We start from the raw sequence: 27,054 nt of genomic DNA, 5'->3' as shown, positions 1-27,054 counted from the left end.
ATACGCCGACAACTCCACTTTAATCTGCTGTGCCACCAACCTCCCAGAACTTCTATCATACACTCAAACTGCTCTCTCCACCACGGAGAACTGGATGCCCCAAAACCACCCATCTCTAAACGTTAACAAATCCAAAATACTACCCCCCCCCCAAAATCCTTCCCTCTTGACAAAAACTCTTTCCAAATTAGAAGCCATAACAATTCAACCATAGAAATTGTTCCCTATGCCAAACTACTTGGGGTCACTATAGATGAAAACCTAAAATTTGACACCCATATTCAACTAAAAATCAAGAAAATCAAACCAAACAAACAGAAACCTTCCAGTTGCTCTCCGGTCGATGTAGTAATCAGAAAACTGTCAACGGAATGGAAAACAGCTAAAATCTGTGATTCTTACAACAAAGCGATCTTTGCTGCTGGTGGTGATGTGAAGTTGGTGGTGGGGGTGGCTGAAGTAAACCAACACCCTTTTTCAGGATGGCTACCTATCAAACACTGACATAGCTGCCTTGTAGGGTCTTGATTTGATCTGTTACTTGAGACTGCTTTAACCAAACAATCTACTTCTTGAAATGAATTCATCCCACTAACTTTCAACGACCCAACCTCTGTTAGGAATAAAAAGGCATCTGCTTTACTGATTCAGGTTGAAAGAACTCCACTGTCATCTTTATTAAGGAATTCAACATACCAAACTTCACCTCCTGTGTGATCTGTAACACCAATGCCACAGTTCCTTACATCTTGGACATCTACAGGATTTTCCTTACATCTTGGACATCTACAGGATTTTCCACTGTATCACGCACGCATAAGGAAAGTGACAAAAGGCTGGTCATGCTGCATGAAAATATCAGTGGAAGAAAACTGTGTTTATTCTTCATGAAAGCAAATTTTTTTTGTCTTGCTCCCTAATTATTCCCACCTCTCCAGCTTGCCTTCCTTCCACCTGAAGTTATGAATTTGACTATCTGGAATCTAAGGACCCTTTCCTTATCACCTGCTGTCTTATCCCTGTGCTCTTTCAAGAAAGGAAGAAAGTATGTGTTCTCCTAATACTGGCAGAAAAGCTGACATTTAATATTGTATATGTCTTGTAGCTTGTAATTGTTAGCTTCCAGCCAGGACTGCCAACAGCCATACCCCTCCTCTGGATCCAGTAGTTAGATTACAGACCCTTAGTCCCTCTATTGCTGCCTCCTTCAGCTGATTCATAGTTAGTATCTAGTCCTTGACCAGCCTTTCCCACACATTTACTTCTGCTGTAATAACATTCCCTGTCCACTAGGTGGCACTATTATCCAGTCCTGTCATTTATTCTATCCTGCTATCCTATAATTTAAATCTTCCACTTTCTGCTGCCTATACCCTGCTCCTGCTATCCTATAATTTACTTCTATTACATTCTGCTGCCTATACCTTGCTCCTATCGCCTATCTTTCTTTCACATATCTCTTGCACTTCTGTAAACACCACTTTCCTCCTCTGAACATTACCACTCTACTTTTTATCATTCTCTACTCATCTGCACTTTCACTTACCTGAGCAATCAGCAATCCACTGATTGTTCATCCTGAGCTGTTTCACTCACTTGTCTCTACCCACTCCGTTTGCCCTTTGGGCTCCTCCACTCCCTACCCCCAAATCCCACCCACCCCTACTACTCACACATTTATCCCTCCAGTAGACTCCTCCCATTCTCCACCCCTCCAATTACTGGCCTCCTCATTCTACCCCTCCTCTTCTCCTCTCATCAATTAAAGGCCACTCCACGCACATACCTCCTTCTCCTCCCATCAATTAAAGCCACTCCCCACACATACTATACTACACCCTACACCCCCTTTATCTTTCTCTCTTTTACCCTATACTATACCTCCCATATTTCTTTATCTTACATACTTAATCCATTACATTATGCATTCTCCATTCCTACAAACCCTACAAATCCCCACCCTCTTAATTCTAATTCCATTGCACCATACTACCTCCTATACCTCCACTCCTCTTCCCCCCTATTTGCTGTCCCACCTCTCAACTCCCATTCCACTTTTCACCCCCACCACAACTCGCTTCCTTACCATATCATCCTCACTACTACAGCGCACCCTTCTCCACTACTTTAAACCAAAGATCTTACCCACTTCAACAAAACATAACTTCCCTAAAGCTCTGATCTATTATCACCAACAGTCAAAAGGCAAACTAAATCTCCTATCTCCCTTCTTCATCCACCTATTTCTATCAGGTGATATACATCCAAACCCTGAACTTAGTACTACTAACAATCTCCTCCCCCCAAGAACTACCAATACCACTAACCTCAAAAGCCTAAAAATAGTTAGTCTAAGAAATAAAGCTACTTTCTTCCATGCCTGGCTTCACCACAACCTACCTGACATTGTAGCCATCTCTGAAACTTGGCTAAAACCTACCATCTCTGACTCAGAAATCCTACCCCCGGCTTTCAAGCCCTTAGATCTGACCGCTTAAACAGAAAAGGTGGAGTAGACGACTTGATATTCTCTAATCTACTCCCCATTATTCCATACCCAAACCCATTCCCCAGTTCTATAATGCAGAACTAGTAATAGGTTTGCTACAAATGAATATTCACAAAAGTATCTGCATCATATCCCTTTATATTCCCCCAGGTAACAACACAACCACCCTTGAAGAAATTCTCCAATGGGCCTCAACCAACATTAACCTAGAGACCTACATTCTAGGAGATGTTAATATAGATTGGAACAAAATTAACAACCTAAACCCAGCCATATCTGTCAATCTATTCAACTTTACTCAATTTACTAACTCTATCGCTAGACCCAACAAAATCAGTCCTCCAGGATCTGCACTGGACTGGATCCTAGCTACCCACCCTAACAACATCTTAGACTCAGGCATCCTTCCCGACTCTTTTAGTGACCACCTGCCTGCCTTCATCCACCGAGCAATCCAGTCTCCCCCTCTCCAGCACCAAAACCTACATACACATAACCTAACAAACTTCAACCCTATAACTTTCGCTAACACACTCAAACAAACTAACTGGAACAATCTAAAAACTCTACCACTTGACAGTGCCGTCGAATTCTTTAACTCTACTTTCCTAAATGTACTTAAATCCCAAGCTCCACCCCGAACTATAATTCCCAAGCTCCACTCCGAACTATAAGAGTCAAATCCAAATTAGCCCCATGGTTAACTAGGGAAACCAAAAAACTTATGCAACAGAGAGATAAATGCTGGAAACTTTCTTAGCACAATAAACAACCAGACACCCTTGTTCAATATAAGCAACTCTGCCTCCTTACTAAAAGACATATATTCAAAGACAAACAATCCTACTATATGACACTCCAAGCCAACCACTCCAAAAACCCCAACTCAACCCAGGCACCAAAAATAATCCTTGCCCTGACACTACCAGGTCCGATCCAGAAATTGCCACTCTTCAACTCCTTCTTTACTAACTCTATAGCTGAACTAAATAAGACCTTCCCAATTAACCCATCCACAAAGTTCACTCACTCTACCCCAGCCTCTAAACCCAACCCTGCCCCCACCTTTGAACTTAAACCAGTCTCTACCTCATATATAAAAAAAACTTCTCAGCAAACTAAAACCATGCTCTAATGTCCCAGATAACATTTAATCTAAATTCTTACAAATTGCTGCAGACGGAATCGCCCTCCCCATTAGCATCCTAATCAACAGATCCATACAGGAATCTTATGTCCCCAAGCAGTGGCGTGCTGCCTTTATACATCCTCTCCACAAAGGTGGTATAAATAATAATACCTCAAACTTTCGCCCCATAGCCATCCTCTCCCCAATATCAAAAATATTGGAAAAATGCATTCACATCCAGCTAATGCTCTTCCTTATCAAAAACCACCTCATCTCTCAAACCCAACATGGCTTCAGTCCTGGACATAGCACTATAACTGCTCTACTCTCATTCCTAGATATAGTCAACCGTGCCTGCGACACTGGAAAAATAGTTTCAACAGTTCTGCTAGATTTCTCCAAGGCTTTCAATACTGTCTCCCATACTCATCTCCTTAGCCACCTTGCTAACCTCAACCTCTCACACAATACCCTATCCTGGTTCTCAAGTTACCTATCAGACAGATCTCAAGCTGTAAAATGGAGGAAAGGCACCTCAAACTTCCTTCCTACCCCCACTGGAGTTTCCCAAAGTTCCATTCTTGGCCCTATGCTATTTAACATCTTTATCAATGATTTCCACTTTGCCATCCCAAATACTAAAATTGTACAATACGCCGACAACTCCACTTTAATCTGCTGTGCCACCAACCTCCCAGAACTTCTATCATACACTCAAACTGCTCTCTCCACCACGGAGAACTGGATGCCCCAAAACCACCCATCTCTAAACGTTAACAAATCCAAAATACTACCCCCCCCCCAAAAATCCTTCCCTCTTGACAAAAACTCTTTCCAAATTAGAAGCCATAACAATTCAACCATAGAAATTGTTCCCTATGCCAAACTACTTGGGGTCACTATAGATGAAAACCTAAAATTTGACACCCATATTCAACTAAAAATCAAGAAAATCAAACCAAACAAACAGAAACCTTCCAGTTGCTCTCCGGTCGATGTAGTAATCAGAAAACTGTCAACGGAATGGAAAACAGCTAAAATATAAATTATAAAAACTATATGTAAACATTTAAAACAATCAGCGTGCCAAAACGTTTAAAAATATTAAATCTGTAATATATATTTTAGCTGTTTAGGATGTTTCTTTGAATTTAACTGATGATTTTTTGAATGTTGTTAATGCTTTTCTTGTCACAGAAATCAGGTGAGGAAAATTATAAGTAAGGTGTTTGAATCCCACTGACATGTTTTCCGTTCTGAGGAAGTTGGTTTTTGATCAACCGATGAAAAGCTGTTTAATTTTAAGCTTAAAGAAATGAAAGTGTGGAATACTTTTGCTGTCATTCGAGTGTTTTTGACAGTTTGCTGATTACTACATCGACCAGAGAGCAACTGGAAAGTTAGTTTGGTTTGATTTAGTTTTTAATTCATTTGATTTGTCATAAACATCAAGAAAACACCCTCGCCCACTACCTATCTTCTTCCCTCACTAATGTATGGTCCCCCTCTATTAACTTATCTGCCTCCATTTCCTCCAAAATGGAAAGTTGTTATAATAAAATTTCAAAATTCGCCATCAAAGCCAAACACTCCTCCCACCATTGCTCTGCCCTCCACTCTCTAAACTGGCTAGAACTTCCCAACCTTCTAGACTACCTCCAACTTACCACTGCCCATTATTTAACCCCTCTAAATGTCCTGCACTATCCAACATCCTACAACCATACACCCTTAACAGGCCACTTAGATCTGCTCACCTAAACCTAATCACTGTCCACACACCAAAGCGACCTGCCGGACAGCATCTCCTGTCCTTTTCCTTAGCCAAAAAATGGAATTCTCTCCCTCCTTCATTACGAATGACAGAAAACCTTGACAACTTCGAAACCCAACTCCATTCCTACTTTTTCTCTAAATGGAAGTGCAATTGCACTTTCCCCACCTAGCCTTCTACTCTCTCTACACTAATTGTATTTCCATACTACTCCTATTTCCAACAACTTTGCTCCATGGATTTTACTTATTCTTTACTGTTGTCTTGTGTATATATGTAAATATTGTAAATAGTTTGCTTTCCCTTTTCCCCCCTCCCTAACATTTATGCTTATTCTACCATTCTGCCATAACAAGACTCAGATTCTATGTAACCTTTTAACCAACCATGTCAATAAATGACTCACATGCTATGTAACCTCTGTACCTCATACTGTCTCTGTATTACAATTTGCCTGTATCCATAAAACTTATTATCTGTTGTATCTTAATGTATCTGTATCTTTGAATCTTAATTTTATCTGCTGTATTTTAATGTTTACTATGTAATGTGGAGCTTTTCTCCCCGGGCCACCAATGAAAACGGGCTCCTAAGCCCAGTGGACCTCCCCGGTCATCAAACTGAAATAAATAACTAAGAGCATAAATGCCTCATCATTAAATTCCTTACTACTTATATTAACCCTTCAGATCCCTACTTCTTGGTTTAAACTAAGGGGCCTTAAAGTTTGAAATTTAAATATCATTCGAGTTTCCAACTCCAATAATTTACCAATATAATTGCCCCCTCTAGGCAAAGAAGGTTTTGCAAGTACACAAAAAGTCAAGCCACCATCTAGACCCCCATGCATTTCATAAAAATGGTTGGCTATAAGACTAAATTCATTATGATTTCTTAAGTCTAAGGTGTTCAAGAATTCAAATTCTCACCATGCTTTTAGTTTGTCCTATATACCACCTTTTATTAGAGCAAGAGCATCCCAAAATATACACCACCCCTCTGTTGATCTGCAGTTAAAGTAATATCTAGAACTAAACATCTTCCCATTAATTAGGGATCCTAATAAATTATTAACTCTATTACAAATACTGCAATGACCACAAGGGAAAGTGCCCAAAGGCAGATTAGTATTAGGTTCCACAAAAAATTATAATTTAATAACTCCTTCAAATTTTTTCCTTTGCTAAAACAGAATGTGACATATCTAGGAAACAAATGAACTATATTTCTCATCCTCAAAAATAATATGCCAAAATTTCCTCACAATACTTACTAATACATCAGAAAAAGGGGAAAATTTTGCAACATAAAACAACTTTTTATTTATGCCCACACCACTAGAGGAGCTATTCATCCCAGCATCATTATTACCATTCCTAGTATGCATTATTTGAGATCTTTGCATAACATCCCAGAGCTCTGCATGCTTACATCTCAATAACCTTGCTTCATTATAACCCCTCTCAACATTATCCAATTCAGCCACTTTCACATTTTCATCACTAGTATGATCATAAATTCTTTTAAATTCACCATAAGGTAGAGAGAGTTCAACAAGTGCTCAGGGTGCATATTAGTAGCATGTAGAAACATGTTGACTGAGGTTTGCTTCCTATATGGTCTAAAACCTATGGTTTTACCACCCCCATATAATGTCACATCCAAAAAATTGATGGCTTCCCTACTTAACTCATACGAAAAGGTCAAACCATGCTCACTGCAGTTAAGGGCCTCAAAAAAATTCAACAAAATCACAACTGTCACCCCTACAAATAAATATAAGGTCATCAATAAAATCGCTTACAAAACAAAAATTTACCCGTATAAAAGGTAGTGGGATATATAAATTTCTTCTTAAAAAATCCCATATATATTATAGCATATGAGGGCGCATAAGAGGCCCGCATTGCTGTGCCTTTCAACTGCAAAAAAAATTCATTTTCAAAGGAGAAATAGTTGTGAGTTAAACTAAATTCCAATAAACTAATACAAAAATCTGTTCTAGGACCATCACCTAACATATCCATGATAGACTCAAAACCCCATCTCAATTTTATGTTGCTATACAGTGATTTAGCATAAACAGTCACCCAATAATAATCACCCTGCCATCTAATCTTAACTAGCTCATTTAATAAATCCTGTGTATTTGAAATATGTGCAGAAACCTTACAGAAGTATTTCTTCAAGTGGAAATACAGAAAAATGCCAACATAACTTAAATAGGAACCCACCCCAGAAATAACAGGCCTACCAGGAGGTTTGCTTAAATGTTTATGTATATTAGGCAACGCATATACAATAGGGGTTACTGGTTTCTTGATATGCAACTTATTCACATCCTTTTGGTCAAGAAAACCCAAGCACTCTCCCCCTTCTAATAATGCCAACAGGTACTCATTATAATTTACTACAGGGTTCCTAGATAAAAATTTATATTCATCTTGGCATCTCAATAAGTCAGCTATCATTTCACAGTACATTTGTTTGTCCAAAATGACCCAGTTTCCACCTTTGTCAGCACTTTTAAATATAAACAGTTTTTAATTGTTTTAAACTTTTAAGAGCTAGCCATTCATTCTTAGTTAAATTGTAGATAAAACAGTGGAAACAGGACCACCACAATGAAAGTATGTATATCAAATAAAGTAGACTTTTAATAAAACAAGCGCCTTCACGTGTTCAAATACACTCTTCTTCAGGTTTAACTAAAACATTTCACAAATGCTTATATATACAACCCTCAAGTCACAAATTGACAAAGTACAGTTTTGTACCTACCATAAATGTAGATGTTCGAAGATCCACATTGCTGCAGTCCTAACACTTGGGTAGTCCGCTGTCCCAGTCGGCCCGAATACCAAAGTATATGGCTGACGTCGGTCAAGGCGCATTAGTCTGACGTCAGGACGTCAGGGTACAAATGCGCATGACCGGCGTCATATCCTCAGTCTTTTCTTGCCCCAGATGTCAGAAGACCCTAAAAGATAAGGCTAAAACCAAAAAACACCACACTCCTGCACCAAATATATATACAATATATACAAATTTACAAGAGTATAACCTCACCCACACAACCACCCCTAAACACAGACGGGAAGGAGGGAGGGAAAACTGGACTGCAGCAATGTGGATCTTGAACATCTACATTTATGGTAGGTACAAAACTGTACTATGTTCTTCATACCACATTGCTGCAGTCCTAACACTTGGGTAGAATCCCAAAGCAGAGGTAAGGGAGGCTGGCAAATCATAAGGAAGCAGGAGCTGACAACATGCCCTGCAAAATAGCCGTGGCAAAACCAGCCCTAGATTTAGAGTAGAGAGGAAGGTGGTAATGCTTAGAGAAAGTATGCACTGAACTCCAAGTAGCTGCCTCCAAAATATCCTTAGTTGCCACCCCTTAGAAATGCTGTTGAAGTGGCAGTAGCCCTAGTGGAATGAGGCCTAATCCCAGCTGGAATCTCCTTGCCATGATGGGAATAACAAAATGCAATGCAAAACCCAATCCACTTAGAAATAGTTTGTTTTGACACAGGCTTGCCCTGAGAACTCAAAGCAAAAGAAACAAACAACTGCTGAGACTGCCTAAAATCCTTAGTCCTGCTTAAATAATAACGCAACTGCCTGTGTACATCTAAAGTGTGCAAAATCTTTTCCCCTTATTTTGGGGATCTGCATAAAAGGTAGGCAAATGAATAGTTTGGTTTAAAGCCACACTAGAAACCACTTTAGGCATAAAGGAAGGATTGCAGTAAAGATACCCTATCCTTATGAAAAATCAGGAAAGGCTCAACCGCCATAAGGGCCTGCAATTCAGACACCCTTCTTGCAGATGTAATGGCTAATAAAAAAGCAGTCTTCCATGACAAATATTTCAATTCAGCAGTAGCTGCAGGCTCAAAAGGTTGTAGAGTGAGTTTCTCCAACACAAAATTGAGGTCCCAAGCGGAGTAGGAGCTCTTGGGGGTCTTATATTCTTTGCCCCTCTAAGAAATTGCTTGAACAAAGGATGAGAAAACAATGGTGGGTCACAATCATAGTGAGCTGAAATTGCTGCAGCATGAATCTTAATGGAAGAGAAAGACAAACCTTTGTCCAATAACTCAGTAAGATATTGAAGAGCCACACTCAAATTTGGCTCAGAAACATCCAAATCCTTTGCTGCACACCAAAATAAAAATCTCTTCCATTTTCTGCGTACACTTTCCTTGTACTAGGTCTTCTGGCTTCCATAATCACATTCAAAACTTGCTGAGGAAGCTGAGACCTGCTATGGTTCAAAACAGAATATGCCAAGCTGTTAGATGAAGAGAGTGAAGCTTGACATTGAGCAGATGCCCGTCCTTCTGAGACAATAGGTGTGGAATCAAAGGTAAGGGCCATGGAGGCTTCCTTACCAGACTCCTCACCAATGGGTACCAGTGCTGCCGAGGCCAATCTGGAGCTATTAAAATCATCCTTGGCTTGTCTTGTCTGACCTTTAAAAGTACCTTTGGGAGGAGAGGCAGAGGTGGAAAGGCATACACATGAAGATTTTTCCAACTGAAAGAAAGAGCATCCACTTTCCAGGCTGTGTGATGAAACCTTTTCGTGCAAAACTTTGGCAGCTGGTGGTTTAGTGGAGAAGCGAACAGATCTATGTCTGGAGTTCCCCATGACACTGTCAATGTCTGAAATACATGAAGATCCAGTTTCCACTTGTGGGGATCCATGATTTGCCTGCTTAACACATCTGCTAAGGAGTTCTGTGCTCCTGGCAGAAACCTTGCTTGAAGATTCAGCTGCAAGCTGCATGATCTCCCACAAAATCATTGCTTGCCTCCATAGAGGATAAGAATGTGTGCCCGCTTGTTTGTTGATGTACCACATGACAGTTGTGTTGTCTGTTAGAATCAACACCTGCCCTGGAAGAAGTAAATCCTTGAAAGCCAGTAATGCAAACTGGACTGCTAACATCTCCTTCATGTTGATATGTAGATGCTGCAGTCTGGCAGGCCACTTGTCTTGTATCCACTTTCCATTCAGATGAACTCCCCAAGCTGTGTCTGAGGCATCTGTCGTTAGAATCTGACTCGCCTCTGGCCGGGTCACAGAGAGTCCCTTGTTTAGGTGACATTCCTGAGCCCACCACAAAAATTCCTTTTGAATGAAAGGTATTATTTGAATGACAGTGTCCAAATCCTGGCAGTGCTGTGTCCATACATTTTGAGATACCATTGTAGCTTCCTCATATGCAGTTTGGCATTGGGAAGTACCAGAATACAAGATGCCATGAACCCTAAGGCTTGAAGGACTGTCCTTGCAGTCAGCCGGACTGATGAGATAGTTGATGGAAGTAAAGAGAAAGATTCTTTTGTTTGTCCGGGGTTAAAAAGGCCATCTGGGCTGCTGTATTCAGTCTCACACCCAGAAAGCACATGTCTTGAGTGGGTACTAGACTGGACTTTATTTCGTTCACAGAATACCCTAGGCATCTTAGCACTGCTATCACATATTCCAAATGCTGAAGAAGCGTCCCTTCCTTGAGCCAGAATCAGGCAATCGTCCAAATAAGGATAGATTTGTATTCCTTTTAGCCTGAAGAAAGCTATCACTGGAGCCAGAACCTTTGTGAATACTCTGCAGTAGATAAGCCAAAGGGCAATGCAGAGAACTGATAATGAGAATTCCCAGCTCGAAAATGCAGATACTTCCTGCAAATTAGTCTGATAGGAACATGAAGGTAAGCTTCCTTGAGATCCAAAGTTACCATCCAGTGATCTTTGCCCAGCAGAGGTAAAAGCTGTTGTAACGTCAACATTTTGAACTTGGGAATGTCCAGATAAGTGTTGAGGATAGACAGATCCAAAATTGGTCTCCACGTGTTCCCCTTTTTGGTACTAGGAACAGGCGAGAATAAAATCCTAGGCCCCTTTCTGGCACAGGAACCGGCTGAATGGCCCCTATTTGGAGCAACAGAGAAATTTGCTTGTGAGCCTCTTTCCTTTGTTGAGGAGGAATGTCTGGCATGCCTTTGAAAGGAGGCAAGGTATGGAAATAAAACCTGTAACCGTGGTGAATGATATCCAATACCCATCTGTCTTGGGTAATTAAACTCCAGTTTTCTTTGAAAAGTGCCAACCTTCCTCCCAAAGGTGCTGCCAGGCGGGAAGATTCTGGCAGCTGAAAAGGCAGGTCATTGTGTCTGTTTCTGAAAGGACTGACCCCTGCCCTCACCAGAAGACTGAGCAGGTGAACTCCTGTTCTAGGCCTAAAGAACCTTGAGCTCTGCCTCTACCACGTCTAGACCTACCCCTAGACTGGGAATCATAAGCAGGATATGTCCACCCCTTGGTAGGCCAATTTCTACTAAACTTGGAGGCTGAACCTGCAAAAATCTTTAACAGTCTGCATAGACTTAGCCTTGTCTTCCATTTTCTTTAGAACTGCTTCCACAGGCGAACCAAACAACACATCAGATTGTAAAGGAGCATCTAAAATCCTTGTTTTCACATGCTCAGCTAAATTCTGATCCCTCAACCAGGAGTGCCTGCGAAGAACCGAACCAGTGGCAGCCACCCTCGAAGAGGCCTGCACAGCATCAAAACCACATTGTAAAGAATGCTTACCCACCTGTTCAGAAACATGAACTAAATCCTGCAACTCTTTACACTCAATACCTTCCAAAGCATCTACCTTAGACTTTAATTGTGAAAGGAGATAATTTTGGTATTTCAACATGTGAAACTGACAATTCAAAGCTCTCATGGCCAAAGTGGAAGAAGTATACACTTTCTTTCCCCATCTATCCAAAGCCCTAGCCTCTTTATCTGGAGGAACAGGATTTTTAACAACAGAAGCCTTAACACCTTTAGGCCCCTGTGAAACAGTTTCTGGGTCTGCCCTAGGACTCTTAAAAGATACTTATGAGCTTCAGGCACCCTATAATATCTATCCGGTTTAACTGGAGCAGGAGGCAAGAGTCAGGGTTCAGAGAAGCCTCTGCAAAACATCCTCTACCACATCTAGAACAGGAGGTATAGCTAAAGGCCTATGCTGGGGTAGAAACAAAAATTCCCTAAGCCTTTTCCTGGAATCAGAGAAATCCTGACCTTCCCATTTAAAATGCTCCCTCATGGAATGAAGAGTCTCTGAAAATGAAAAATCCTCAGGAGGAGAAGCAGAAGGAGTAGAATCATCTACATCAGAATCAGAGTAAGGGGAATACTCCTGCAAGTCTTCAGCCGAAGACTCAGAAGCATCCGAACACTGCTCAAAACTCCCAAGCTCAGGTTCCACCCTAGGCCTCTTATCAGGAGGGGGCATAGAACCTCTAATCATTGTAATCAAATCTTCTGCCATCTTAAGCATATGCTTCTTAGGTACAGACCCTGAAGAACTAGGGGTAAACTCCTGAAACAAAACCTGGCCTGCCCCTGGGAGAAGCCTTGGAAACAGCAGGGGAGGGCCTAACCACCTTAGGAAGGGAGGGAAGAACAGCTACCTGAGAAGCCCCTTCCGCCTGGCCTACCTCCTGAGAGGTCACATCTTGCAGTAATAAAGTCTCTCCCTGGGATTCCAAAGAAATTTCTGGCTGAACCCCTGGCTCCACCGAGCCCTCTAAAGAACCGACGTCCGGGACGGACGGTTCTTCCAGCCTAGGCTTTGCTGTTTTGTCCTTGCGCTTTTTGGAAGGCGTGGAGCATCCGGCGGCATTTTATAATTACACGCTTCCCACAAACTAACCTGGCACAATCTAATCTTCTCTTTATAGTGCGTTTGTTAAATCTAGCACAAGGCGACACCAACAACGTCGTGCTCAGGCCCTAAGCAAGGTATACACAAGGTATGGTAATCCCTATGAGGTATCTGTTTCCCACAAGAAATACAGTTATTCACTTTTTCTGACATCCGGTAAAATACTGAGGCAAGAAAAACCAAAATAATCTAGCGGGTACTTAGCCAACTTGGATTCGGTCTGAAACTCCGACTTGGAAAATCTCAGAACGCCAACCTGCACTTGCAAAACTGCTTCTGCATCGGACCATGCGGCAAAAAAGACTGAGGATATGACGTCGGTCATGCGCATTTGTACCGTGACGTCCTGACGTCAGACTAATGCGCCTTGACCGACGTCAGCCATATACTTTGGTATTCGGGCCGACTGGGACAGCGGACTACCCAAGTGTTAGGACTGCAGCAATGTGGTATGAAGAACATCATATTAATCAAAATCAATTAAACAATTAATCAAAGCAAGATGAAAAAATACTGTATATTTAACAAAGCTTTGTGCGTCACAAAGACATCAAAAACCTTAGTAAGCTGCATCAGAACAATATAAAGATATATTAACATCTAAAAAATCAAATGTATATAAACTACACTATATATATATATATATATATATATATATATATATATATATATATATATATATATATATGGAAAAATGTATAAACACATATGAAATATAAATAAAACAAAATAAAGTAAAAGTAAAATAACAAACATCCATCTACCTACGAGCTACTAGAGCTGCTCTAATACTAACATATTGATTTAAACCAGGCTCAATGTGGGCTCTTAATTTAAAAATCCAGCCTAATTCAACTGATTCAAGATAAACTATCACCCCCTCGTCTATTTAATTTAACAATTTGTAAAACTCTAAATGAAAAGACATGTTCAGGGTAAGTGTTAACATGTTTTGCTAGTGCATTAGTAGAGAATGACTTCCTGATGTCATAGATATGATTATATATCCTCTCCTTAAGCTTTCTAGAGGTCATACCCACATAAAAAGCTGTACATTTCATACAGGTGGCCAAGTATATTAAATTAGTGCTGTTACACGAAGCATAGAATCGAGGGATGAACATATAAACCATGCTAGGATGTACAAAATCTTGTTCCCTAGTAATGTACTTACATAGATTGGAATTATTACATAATTTATATCCCTTGGATTCTTATCCAAACCTTCATTGAATCTCTCTATACAAAGTAACAATTTTTGCTGTTCTTATACCTTAATTGTTTTAAACTTTTAAGAGCTAGCCACTCATTCTTAGTTAAATTGTAAAACTTATTCAAAAACACACTAAAAGCAATAGAAATTTTTCCTTGTACACAATTTTCTGAAATGCAGTGGCAGGTACATTTATCACAGGCACAACTCTGTTCTGTATTGACAAAATGGCTAACTGTAATTTGCTATACCCTGTAGTATAGCAAAAACTTTCACTGTCCACATCACTTTAATTTTCCAAAGGTTCAAATCATTAAATCATCTTCCAATACATTTTCAAATTCATCACTATCTTCTACATTTTCAAAATGATTTTGTGCATTTTTATCAAAATAAACACAACTTCCTACAAAATGCTTTAAACTCAAAATATAAACCAGCAAGAGGGTATAAATGTAGGTGTAAATGTACTACCTTTAGATAATACAGCCTTCATATCATTTGTAAGGCTAAGATGAGACAAATTAATAACATACATTTGTCTGTACATCGTACCCACAATTATTAACAAAATGTCCATTATTTAAAAAATTTCTTCCCTTCCTTCCACTTCTCCCACAATTTGTTTGATTCGCCTGAAAGGAGCGATTATTATTGGAAATTACTGTCTGGTTACTATCTTCGGCTTCCGAAGCTGAAGAAACAGCAAAGGAAACAGTTTTAGAGCCATCTTGCTCTGTAGAAGACGATGACACACTCCAACGCTTCTGTTTATTGTTCCTGACCTTTGACCTGCTCCGTGACGACTCACACCGCCAGGAAAACAGCACACCAGTCTCATAGTCTCTCATATCGCATAACAGCTTATTTCTCTTATGCTGAATGATTTCAGCTTCCAATTTGGAGACTTTTTTATTTATAGAGGAAATCTGCACTCTAACAGTACTCCCCCACCACCTCGTCCTGTAAGTGCAAGATTTCCCCTTTTAACTTCTCGTGTGCTCTCATATTTCACTTAATCAGAATGTGGAGCCAATTTAAAGTACATTGCAGGGAAGTCTGCTTCCACTCCTCAAATAGGTCATTTTCCTCCTCCGGAAAACTAGTAGCAGGCAAACGGTCAATACGTAACTCTCTAGGGATTAAATTTAAGCTTACATACTTTTCCAAAAGACGAGTGTCCAAAAATAAAGCTACCTCTTTAGCCATTAATCTTTCCAGTTGTACAAAATGCCCCTCAGGATCTTGGCTGCTATTAACATTCCATGGGTCCATCTGTGCGAATTTCCTTTCACGCTCATTAACCATATCAGCAAAAATAAAGTAACCAGGCATATTAGAAAGCCCAGAAGCACCAGCTGTTTGCGACATGCTGGTAGTGATGTTAAATTAAGAGCACACAACTAGCGATAATATAAGTCAAGAAAACACAAAATTACACCAGTACCTTTCTTTTATTCCAGAAACAGTGATCTGGCACCTCGGCAGTTTGCCTTAAAGGATCACAGTACATTTTCAGCTGACTAATATACTGTGCAAACAGCTACTTAACAGGATCCAATAATTCAATTATATTAAAGTGACAAGGCATTTAATCATCCTTTTTAACTTATATTCATTTAAATATTACAAAATTTTACACAATATTTTTATAAATAAATGAATGAATGAATGAATAAATAATGCTCTTGCTCGAATACAAGGTGGTATATAGGACAAACTAAGCGCATGGTAAGAATTCGAATTCTTGAACGCCTCAGAGACGTAAGAAATCATAATGAATTTAGTCCTATAGCTAACCATTTTTATGAAATGCATGGGAGTCTAGATGGTGGCTTGACTTTTTGTGTACTTGCAAAACCTTCTTTACCTAGAGGGGGTGATTATATTGGTAAATTATTGGAGTTGGAAACTAGAACGACATTTAAATTTCAAACTTTAAGGCCCCTTGGTTTAAACCAGGAAGTAGGGATCTGAAGAGTTAATATAAGTAGCAAGGAATTTAATGATGAGGCATTTATGCTATTTATGCTCATATATTTATATAATATTGTAAGAATTATATTGGATCCTGTTAAGTAGCTGTTTGCACAGTATATTAGTCAGCTGAAAATGTACTGTGATCCTTGAAGGTGAACTGCCGATGTGCCAGATCACTGTTGCTGGAATAAAAGAAAGGTGCTGGTGTAATTTTGTGTTTTCTTGACTTGAATAATTCCTTTCAGATTTCGAGGACACCATTCTACAAACCCAAAGCCACTGCCTTAGAAACAGCATCAGCGTAGTCAAGGGTCCCTCCTTAGAATCTGGCTGCTCTCAACATGCTTTGACAAATAAAACAGGACTGCATTTCGTATGCACACTCTAATGTATCCCTCAAATGTGAAAGCTTGGGGTGCACCCCTCCCATGCCCCTTTTCATCTACCAAGGCAGAAAATTGGCTCTCACTAGCTGCCAGACAGAATATGACATAAATGGACCAGCAGATAGTTACAAAAACACTTATTACCAGCAAGATACAACCACTGTCTGATCAGAGTTATTTTATCATTTTGATATCTCCTAGCTCTTTTATTCTTTTCATACCACTCAAGCAAATGCCCAATGTTGTGAGAGACCCTCCTACCAAGTGTCATACCACTAAGTCCTTTCAACCGCTACTATTTCCAAAGTAGCATGGTAGGCGTGAACTAGTCCTCTCATGCCTATGCCATAGGGTGGCCTGACAAATTTGCTGATATGTATGACACTGTTTTGTCAATATGCTATCCCAGGTAGCAAAGACAATGCTGGTATAGGCCTTGTTTCATTACTTGGTCAAACAAACACAAAGTAGGTTTTGGTGTTTTCCCGAACATGGGAACTTTCTTAAGACACAAACAGGCTTGACAGCTGAACTGCATGAATTGCTGAAAAACATGGTGGGTTAAGGGGCTATGTATAGTCTCCTAATACAATGCATTACATCATGGTGTGCACCAACTAAGAGCATGCCCCCTAAACACAGATGTTAATGAGGGGAAAAAAAAAAACATCTTTTTCCATGACCTTAGGCATTACAGTAGATTTTCACCAAAGCAGAGCAGTTTCTCTCCTCTTTGTTAAAATACGCAAACATGTAATAACCCAAGTTATTTAAATGTTGTACATCTTTTTCAAATGAGTCTCTTGCAATATGTCTCTTCTATTTAAGTTTTGATATCTCATTAAATAACAAACGGAAATTGTTAATTTACAATAGATAATTTTAATCTATTATCTATACTATATATTTAAAACGATTTACTTTAAAATACATTTATCCACCATATTAATTTAACTGTATACAAGACTAATGCATTCCTCCAACACTACCTTAACTTTCCGTATGTTTTTGAATTCTTTCATTCTAAAAACTACTAAACCTCGAACAAAACAAGTCTACAACTATAACTATATAATATATATATACATATATATATATATATATATATGTGTATATATATATATATATATATATATATATATATATATATATATATGTGTGTGTATATATATATATATATATATATATATATATATATATATATGTGTGTGTGTGTATATATATATATATATATATATATATATATATATATATGTGTGTGTGTGTATATATATATATATATATATATATATATATATATATATATATATATATATATATGTGTGTGTGTGTGTATATATATATATATATATATATATATATATATATATATATATATATATATATGTATTAAAATATAACCCACCATGGTATCCAAAGTTCCTATTTTTCCTATCAAATATATCTTTCTACTTACTAATACCTAAAAATCTGTCAAAAAAATAGTCAAAAGCTACAGTGACTTAAAATTAATGAATATACTAGTTAAAAATAAGACTATTAAGTTAGAAAGTGTGCCATTTAAAACTATTCCTCCTATTACTACATAAATGTTTAATAATCATCTTCTGTTCATCACATATATTAAACAATCCAACAAATAATGTACTATATACCTGTGTAATAGTAGTATTAATTATCTATTAACTTTTCCTAAATTATTCGCTCATTCAGCATTAGTAGAACTAAATCTCTAAATAAGTAGAACTAAGTGGAACTTGGAGATAAAAGTTATCTGTAAACTTACAGGTGACAGGTAATACTATCATACTAAACTATAATAGAAAAACGAAACTCAATGCACATATATATTCATCATGCTAAAAATATACACATTTTGTAGAGCTAACAAAAACTGAATTAATTTTAAAAGTACAAATGTCTATATCTCACAACTGTGCAACACTCAATATGATATATATCAAAATATTCAAAATCCTTACTAAACTAATTCATAAAATATGTACATTACTGAGGTCAAAGAGAATGTCTTGCTATTTTATGGAGTCAAGAAATTGCAGTTATATGGTATTCAAAATTTAACATGAGCTTAATTCAAATTCCATTCTCCCTTCAAGGGTTCAAACATACTGAAAAATGTACTTTACTTACCATCAAAATGGATGTACTAATTCCACAATGTAACACTCAAAAGTTCAGCTTTGAATTATGAAATTAGTTATTTCAGGTAGTATTAGTGAATCTAACAATATAGAATATGCAAAAAGCTTCAAATTTCAACTTTCAGGATATTTTCAAATATTTTATATGATTTTCTACATAAATTATATCATATATTGTACATTCGCATTTCTGCCATATGCAGGTAAATGTAATGCATATCTTTCTTATAAGCAGTTACTTAAATATATTTTTATGTCTTTATTTGGCCACTAATATTCTACCGTACTCTACATAAGTTGTATTTCTAAAATCTCCCATCAAAACACTATTTCATCATCAGCTCTCTATTGGATATTACAATGTGTGTATCAATTTCTTAACTTACTAACAGTGTGCGTTTGCTTGTTATTCATAAGATATTTACTCTTCTTATTAATTCTAGTGTTATAAGCAATCTTGGCTACATATAAAATTATTCCTGCATATTTAATTTGAATGTGTGTTTAGGGCACTGTGAACTACTGCTCTAATCTAAGCTTCAAATCCTGACATTAAAATTGATGACAGCATGTGAAAATGACAACTCACAACATGCGGTTATCTGCCAATTTCTTCTGTAAGAATCTCATTCTTCTTAATTCTTTTACACTGTTCTAATCAGTCACAAACATCTAACTTTACTTCTTCCCATTAATATGTACAGTCAGAGTTAACACCACCACAGCATAAGATATTAACATTCATCAAAATGTAAGCAAATTATATGTTAGGCACAGCACAACATAAAAAATTACAATAACTTTTGTTTTACTAATTCTTCAAGTCTTAGAAAAGAAAAAAAGCTGTTATTTTAAGTAGATTTCTCACATACATACTTTAAAAAAGAAGAAAAATAAAGTTTCTGTTTTCACAGACATCAGGGATTAACTTTGACCTAGGTTTTCTTCAATACAGCTCAAGAAGCAGGTGGGAAGCAAGGCCACCAAGAATCCAGCATTCTTACACAACTGGAACAGTCTTTTGCTCAAGCTTTTTTAAGTGTTAACTGCATCATAAACAACATGTGAAAAGAATATACTGCACAGGAACAAAGAAAACAAAATCACTTGCACTTTAACAATTCTAACATATTACTTGAATATGACATTAAGTTAACCCAGCAATGCACATACTAAGCAAACTTAAGCAAATAAAATAAAATTCCTAACTTAATATATCCTTAAAGTTACAAATTCTTAATGAGATTCTCTTACGGGAAGTATATGTTTATCATTTATAAATAGATTCATAAGTTTAGTTAAATAAAATATATGAAATCTTTTAGTGTAAATCTAGTAAAACAGTAAAACTAATCATTTATATTCCCTATCATGAAAAAATGTTTTAGTTTAAAATATAAATACATACTTGCCCATGTTTGGAAGCTTAAAGTCCAATACAAACCTTTTACTTAAAGGTTAAATCTACAGTATCAGAAAAAAAATTTCTTTAGTCGGAGAATAAAAGTCACTTTAGTTTTTTTTTTTAATTTTAGAAGCAGTTTTCCGGGAATTCAGCTCACTCTCTCTTTCTTAAACTGTTCCAATCCATTCCTTCAGTATTTAAGGATTTCTTTTGTTGAAAAAAGTGGATGCCTCCTCTAGTGCAAATATTTCAGTTTCTTCAGAAAGAAAGAAATTGATCCTTGAAGGAAACACCAAAGTGGCTTTAATATTGTTCTTTTTAAGTTCCTGGATCAGTGATGAGCAGGATTTTCTTTTACTCATTATTTTACTGGAAAAATTAATGTAAAATCTGACATGTTCACCTATTTTAATAGGTGGGCTGGACCATGCTGTTTTAATATCCGATTTTTTTCTAAGCTAGACAAAAAAAAAACTATAATTGCACGTGGTGAAAAGCCTTTTTTCGAAGGTACTCTCAGGGATCTGTGCTCTTTCAATTCCAAAAGATAAAGTTTCAGGTAGATTTAGCATTTTATGCAGCCAAGTTGTTAAGAATATTATTATATTATAATTCTAATGTTATTTCATTTCAGTCTATTTTCTAAATCATAAACTTTACCTATCAGTCAGTTAAATTGTTTTAAAAGAAATTCAGTCTGAGACTCTCCTTCAGTTATTCTCCCTTCATGATCAATTAAAGCTTCTTTCATACTGATTTGTGCACTTTTTGTTTCATAAAAATTTCTAAATTCTCCAGCTTCTTTCTGGTCTCTTCTTTAAAACTTTCTGTTTTGATATCCAGTTTGTCTATTTTAAGTAATACATCCTGCACACTAGATATTGGCGACAGGGTGTCTTTTTAACACAAGAATCCCGAGTACCATTTATTGAGTGGCCCATCTTGAAGTCTCCTCTCTCAACCAAACAGTGGAAATTCTGACAGGAAAATTACAGCTATTAAAGAAATTGAATTTATAAATCTTTTCTCTGGCTATTAATATATAAAATTAGCCAACAAGTATCTCCAATTTCTAATTTTTTGATTATATTTTATGCCAGAGAAAAGTTTTCAGTCACAGAGCTTTCACAATTTGCTGCTTACGGTCATCTTGGCCACATTCCTTCCTTCACTCATATTATTTAGGATCCTATCCACTCAAAACAGTATTTAACAATCTATACCTACAGAGTCCAACTATCTCACTCCTGTTAACATATAGCAATAGTTCTTCAAATTTGCTCTTCCTCCTTCCAAAGCAAGTTTAATGACATTAGTTCAGTTAAGCATGATTACCTTGTCTCATAGTCCTTCTCTTGGATAACCTATATCTCTCAAAATTCAAAACAAACATTTTGTCCCTCCCAAAGTGGCCAAAAACATTTATTGAGGTCATCTCTTACAAAATGTATACTTCTCTTTATAAAGTATCACTGAAACCAAGCCTAGACACATTCTCCTTCTAAAATGCTTGAAAAATACAAACCCCACTTTAATAAAATATTTCAACACAAGAAGAATTAAAATAGGTCCTGGTGGAAGAGTGATCTACCCAGTCAACAAATCTAAATAAGTAAATAAATAAATAAATAAAATACGTGATTTTACCTTTTCACCTGAGCTGATATGACATTTGAGGTGATTATATATAGTAAAGGATATGAATGGAAACTGTAGCTATTTGTTAAAGCCTATGTGAGGCAGAAACATGCGAATACCCAGAGACCTCTGAAGTAACTTGACTTTTAAAAAGAAATGCAGACAAGAACAGAGTACACAAGTTACTAATACAACTGGGCCTGTAGAATAAAATAAATACACGTATACATATTTATTTTATTACATACGTCAGTAAGGTGTTACACTTCAAAGGCAGTTACTGCCAAATATAGGTCCGCGTGCTAATATCCTAAATAATTAGCAGGACTACTGTTGCACTTCGTCTTATAAGCCTTAACCATGAAATACATAAAATTATAATGTGCAGAACAATAGGTGTAACAGTAGAGTAATATGTGATTATGAAAGTCAGATAGCACACCAGTCTACCTCTGTGATAACTTAGGCCTGCAGTAGGAAATACATTTCAATTCAAGTAATTAGCATCTAAATGTTAAAGCTTGCCTCATAAATGTATAACTACATTTTTATTGAAATAATTTACATGCACTGTCAAAAAGCACTATTATACAGGAATATACCTATATAAAAACGAGTCTCGTGATTCACTCTGAAAATGCTGAGATATATCAGACACATTCCACTGCTTAATTAACACAAAGGCCAGAGTAGTTTCTTTTCAACGCCTCTTTCGTATTAGGACCAGAACTTGAAAGACTTTAATTGCCCTAGTTCTAACTAGAAGACAGCAGTAGCAAAAGCCTTGCTTTCCTAAATGAAAGGATACAAAAATTGTGTAGCGATAAACAATTTCACTACTAAACTACAGTCACCCCATGACAAAGATGGAGTTTTGTTATTAAAAATGAGAATTTATTGCACTTGTGTGCTTCACAGAAAGTTCCTCCAAATTCACTGTGACAGGTTTTTGGAATAAAGGTCTTTGTAAATATTCATGAAGCAAAATTAAGAGTGCAGTGATTTTTTCTTTGACGGAGGTAAGCTGCCCCACACATCACCCAAAGCAGTCTTGTCTTTTTTTTTCTGCACTTTTTTAGGAATCATCCTGCCAATGAAACATGGCTCAATTAAATCGATCATATCCTCAATGCTGAATGCAATGGATGTAAAACACAAATGATTGGCTTCAAACTAACCTCACAATAAATAGCTACTCTGATTAGATTTGCTAAAGCCTCAGTTCTACAACTCAAAATTGTGACACCTTAAGGTACTGATGGCCTATAAGCCAGTCTTTGGAAAACTGGAAACTTAAAATAGGCCAGCATCCATTTAATCCCACATAAGAAATAGAAAAGCATCAGCATGGATCATACTTCTTAACTGTCACCGATTTTCAGGGACATGCCTGATTTTGACTCAAATTTTAGTTCTGTCCCTGGTGACCTTTGGAGAAAAGACAGTTAATTACACTGAATAAATAATTACAATAATTAGAGTTATATTCTGAAAACAAAGAAGTCTATTATATATACACACAGACACACACACATACACATATATATATATATATATATATATATATATATATATATATATATATGTATATATCTAATCTATACTATATATATATATATATATATATATATATATATAAAAATATACATCTACACACACAAATTTATATATATATATATATATATATATATACACACACACATATACATATATATGGATCTAGGACGTTTGCTCGAGTGAGCAAATGACCGAAACCCAAACGGCCGGGCATACTTACGCGAAAGTGCTTTTCACCGAAGAAACACTTTTGCATAAGTATGCCTGTTGCCAAGGCTGTACTACGGTGCAAGTAAGGGAACTTTCCATTTTCCCTACTGTAGTGCAGTCTCGGAGGGAGAATATTAAAGTGGGGGGCACAGCCCCCACATGAGGGTGCAAGGGGGCGAATCCCCCCCTGCTAAAATGTAAATGTAGTGTTTTATTTTATTTTTTTGTAACATGCTTTAACGAAAGCGCTTTTTTGATAAAAGCGCTTTTGTTAAAGTGTGTCCGGTTATTATGGATTCGGACGTTTGCTCACTCGAGCAAGCGTCCTAGCTTCATATATACATATATATATATATATATATATATATATATATATATATATATATATATATATATATATATATATATATATATATATATACACACACACAAAGTCACCTTCTCTTATTCTGTCAAAGTCTCAAATTAATAGTACCAATATATTAAAAATGTCCCTGATTATTTCTGGATTTGCCCGATTGTCTTGACATTTATCCCCGAATGGTTGAGAGCTATGGTGTGGATACTTACTGGTAGTGGGTAAAGCCCAGAGTAGGTAGGTTTGCATATTGCTCAGCAAAATTCGCCAGACGACTGATCACCCTTGCAAGCTAGAGAAGAAATAAAACATAGATTAATATTGCCTGGACACCAATAAATACGCTGCCTCAAACGACATTCTAGGGACTCAAGTCATATGCAGATCTTTAAAGCATGTGAAAATTTAAAGACAGTTATGTACTCACCATAACTTGGCATCTGTGCTATCTGGGGTCATTATTCAACACGGATGGGTCACTGATCCGACCCTCAGATCCTAGCCGGCAAAGTGAGTGGGCACTCCTGAGCTCAAACTCCTCCCTTCTCCTCACTTTCTGCCACCCATGATCCTCAGAACAAGTATGCTAAGGAATTGTCCCCATACATGGACCTAGAATTCTCAGAGATACAGACCAGCAGCCCTCATAACATCCCCAAGCTTCACTTGTACACCAGAAGGAGGGGAGCGGAGAGTGGGAACATGATGGATAATGACACCGGATAACACAGATGCCAAGTTACGGCGAGTACATAACTATCTGATGCTATCCGTATCATTATTGATCATGGATGGGTCAGAGTTCCCAGCTACCCCAAATCCTGAGAAGAGTCAAGGAAAGACAAGCCAGAGCACAGCAGAACCAAAAGATGTCCTACCCCAAGACACCAGATCCAACTTATAGTGCATCACATAGGTATGAGGACTTGACCAAGTGGCTGCAGCAGAAATGTCATCCAAGGATATCCTAGCCCAGAATGCAGAGGACGCAGCCACAGACCTAGCAGAGTGGGCTTTAACAGGTCTGGGAAGATCTTTGTTGTTAAGCTGATAGATATGCCCTATGCAGGAAACAACCCAACGAGAGAGGGAGGCTTTTGATATGGCCTTCCCTATCCTAGCTTGAGAGAATGCTACAAACATTTGGTCAGACTCAAAATGTTTCGGTCCTGTTTAGACAAAACACAGCTGTCTATGCACATCTGGGCAATGCAGCTGATACTCGCCTTTGTTAGAATAATTGAGAAAAAAAGACTGGAAGCTGTATACACTAATTCAAGTTATTTTCCAAAGCCACCTTGGGGACAAAAGAAGGACTGGTTCTAAAGGAAACACTGTCCTTATGGAAAACCATAAAAGGGGGCTTTATACAAAGGGCTTGCAATTCAGAGACCCTCTTGCCAAAAGTAATAGCAACTAAAAAGGCGGTCTTCCACGACAAGATATCATAAGTTGCAGCAAGTTTGAATGGGGGAAGGGTCAAAGACTGCAGTACCAAGCAAAGACCCCATGGACGGGAAGGGTCCTTCAAGGGAGGGTGAAGTAAGAAAACCCCTTTTAGAAATGCTTAAATAATCTTGAAGAAAAAAAAAAACAGACTAGCATCCAGATGGAAGTTGGATATCGCAGCCAGCTGAAGCTTTATGGCAGAAACACTCACTCCTTAGTGAAGGAGACAAGATAAGAAGGATAAAATAACCGGCATGGGGGCCAAAAAGGGATCTATGTCCTTCTGGCGAGCCCAAATAGCAAACCTCTTCCATTTGTTGAGGTAGATTTCCTTGGTAGACTGCTACTGAGAAGCTAAAATAATATCCTTCATCGGGAAAGGTAACATTTGGCTGATGATCACCAGAACCGGAGGAACCAGGCTATCACAGTCTCAAGGACTCCATTTTGGGAGGGGGAAGATCCCCTAGGTGGGATATAAGATCCGTAGCCAGATCTAATATCCAAGGCGGATATTTCAGATGAGACCAAAGAAGGGAGAACCACATCTGCCGAGGCCAAAATGGGGCAATGAGGATAAGCTGAGCCTTCAGGGGCCGTGCTTTCTGCAGAACCTTGGGAATCAAGGGGATTGGAGGATAGGCATAAAGGAGACCCAGTAGCCAATTGTGAGTCAGAGCACCCGTGGGTGACTCTCTTGGGAGGGGGATCAGAGCAAAAAAGGTGCTGCATTTGTGATGGTCTCGAGATGCAAACAGGTCGCAGCACAGAGATCCCCATCTGCTGAAGATCCGGTTTTCTTCTGACTGATTCAGGGACAACTCGTGAGGACTCAGAATAATCCTGCTCAGCTTGTCCGCTAGAATGCTGGATTCGCCAGGGATGTGCATTGCAAAAAGAAAGCGGCTTGAGGCTATTGCCCACTCCCAAACTCTTATGGCCTCTCTGCACAGAGGGTAAGACAGTGTTCTCCCTTGTTTGTTGACATACTAGACCACTACCATGGTATGAACAGTTACCGTCCCCAAGATGGCGCAAGTTCTGGAAGGCTTGCAACATCAGGAGGACTGCTGGCATCTTGATGACAATAATGTGTAACTTGATCTCAAATGGGGTCCAAGTGCCTTGGACCATCCTTCCCTGGAAATGCACCCCCCCCCCCAACAGGGAGGTGTCCGTGGTCACTACAGAGGAAGACAAAAGGGACTCCCCAACAGGAGATCCTGGGTCTGAACCCACCAAGATAGGTGATGTTTGCATACCTTGGAAATACCAATCTTCTGAGACATTGGATGAAGGCAAGGAGACTATTGTACTGCCAGAGTCCAGTGGAGCACCCACATGTGGAGTCTGGCTAGGGGAACCAATTGGATGGACGCAGCCATCGAGCCCAGAACCTGAAACATGAGATGGACTGTGACTTGGTCCCGGTTCAAAATGGAGCAGATGTTTTGCTGGATGGTAGCCACTCTGCCGAAAGAGCCACTGTCTCAGACACTGTCGAGAACCATCCCTATGAATTCCAGTCTTTGACAGGTGGAAAG

General features: G+C 38.2%; 1 protein-coding gene across 6 annotated transcripts in view; it reads right to left on the bottom strand.

The window, feature by feature from the left end:
- The window catches only part of ADSL (adenylosuccinate lyase), a 663,305-nt gene that overhangs the window by 557,737 nt on the left and 78,514 nt on the right, over positions 1–27,054 (bottom strand). For all 6 annotated transcript variants that reach the window (XM_044068286.1, XM_044068279.1, XM_044068264.1 and 3 more), the window contains one exon: positions 24,274–24,353. In XM_044068286.1, coding sequence (XP_043924221.1) covers positions 24,274–24,353 — 80 coding nt within the window. The remainder of the gene's footprint in view (positions 1–24,273; positions 24,354–27,054) is intronic.

This window comes from Protopterus annectens, chromosome 1.part0, assembly GCF_019279795.1.
Source record: "Protopterus annectens isolate FY-2018-M chromosome 1.part0, PAN1.0, whole genome shotgun sequence".
NCBI lineage: Eukaryota > Metazoa > Chordata > Ceratodontiformes > Protopteridae > Protopterus > Protopterus annectens.
Note: the sequence above shows the minus strand (reverse complement) of the source record. Positions and strands in the feature narration are given on the sequence as shown.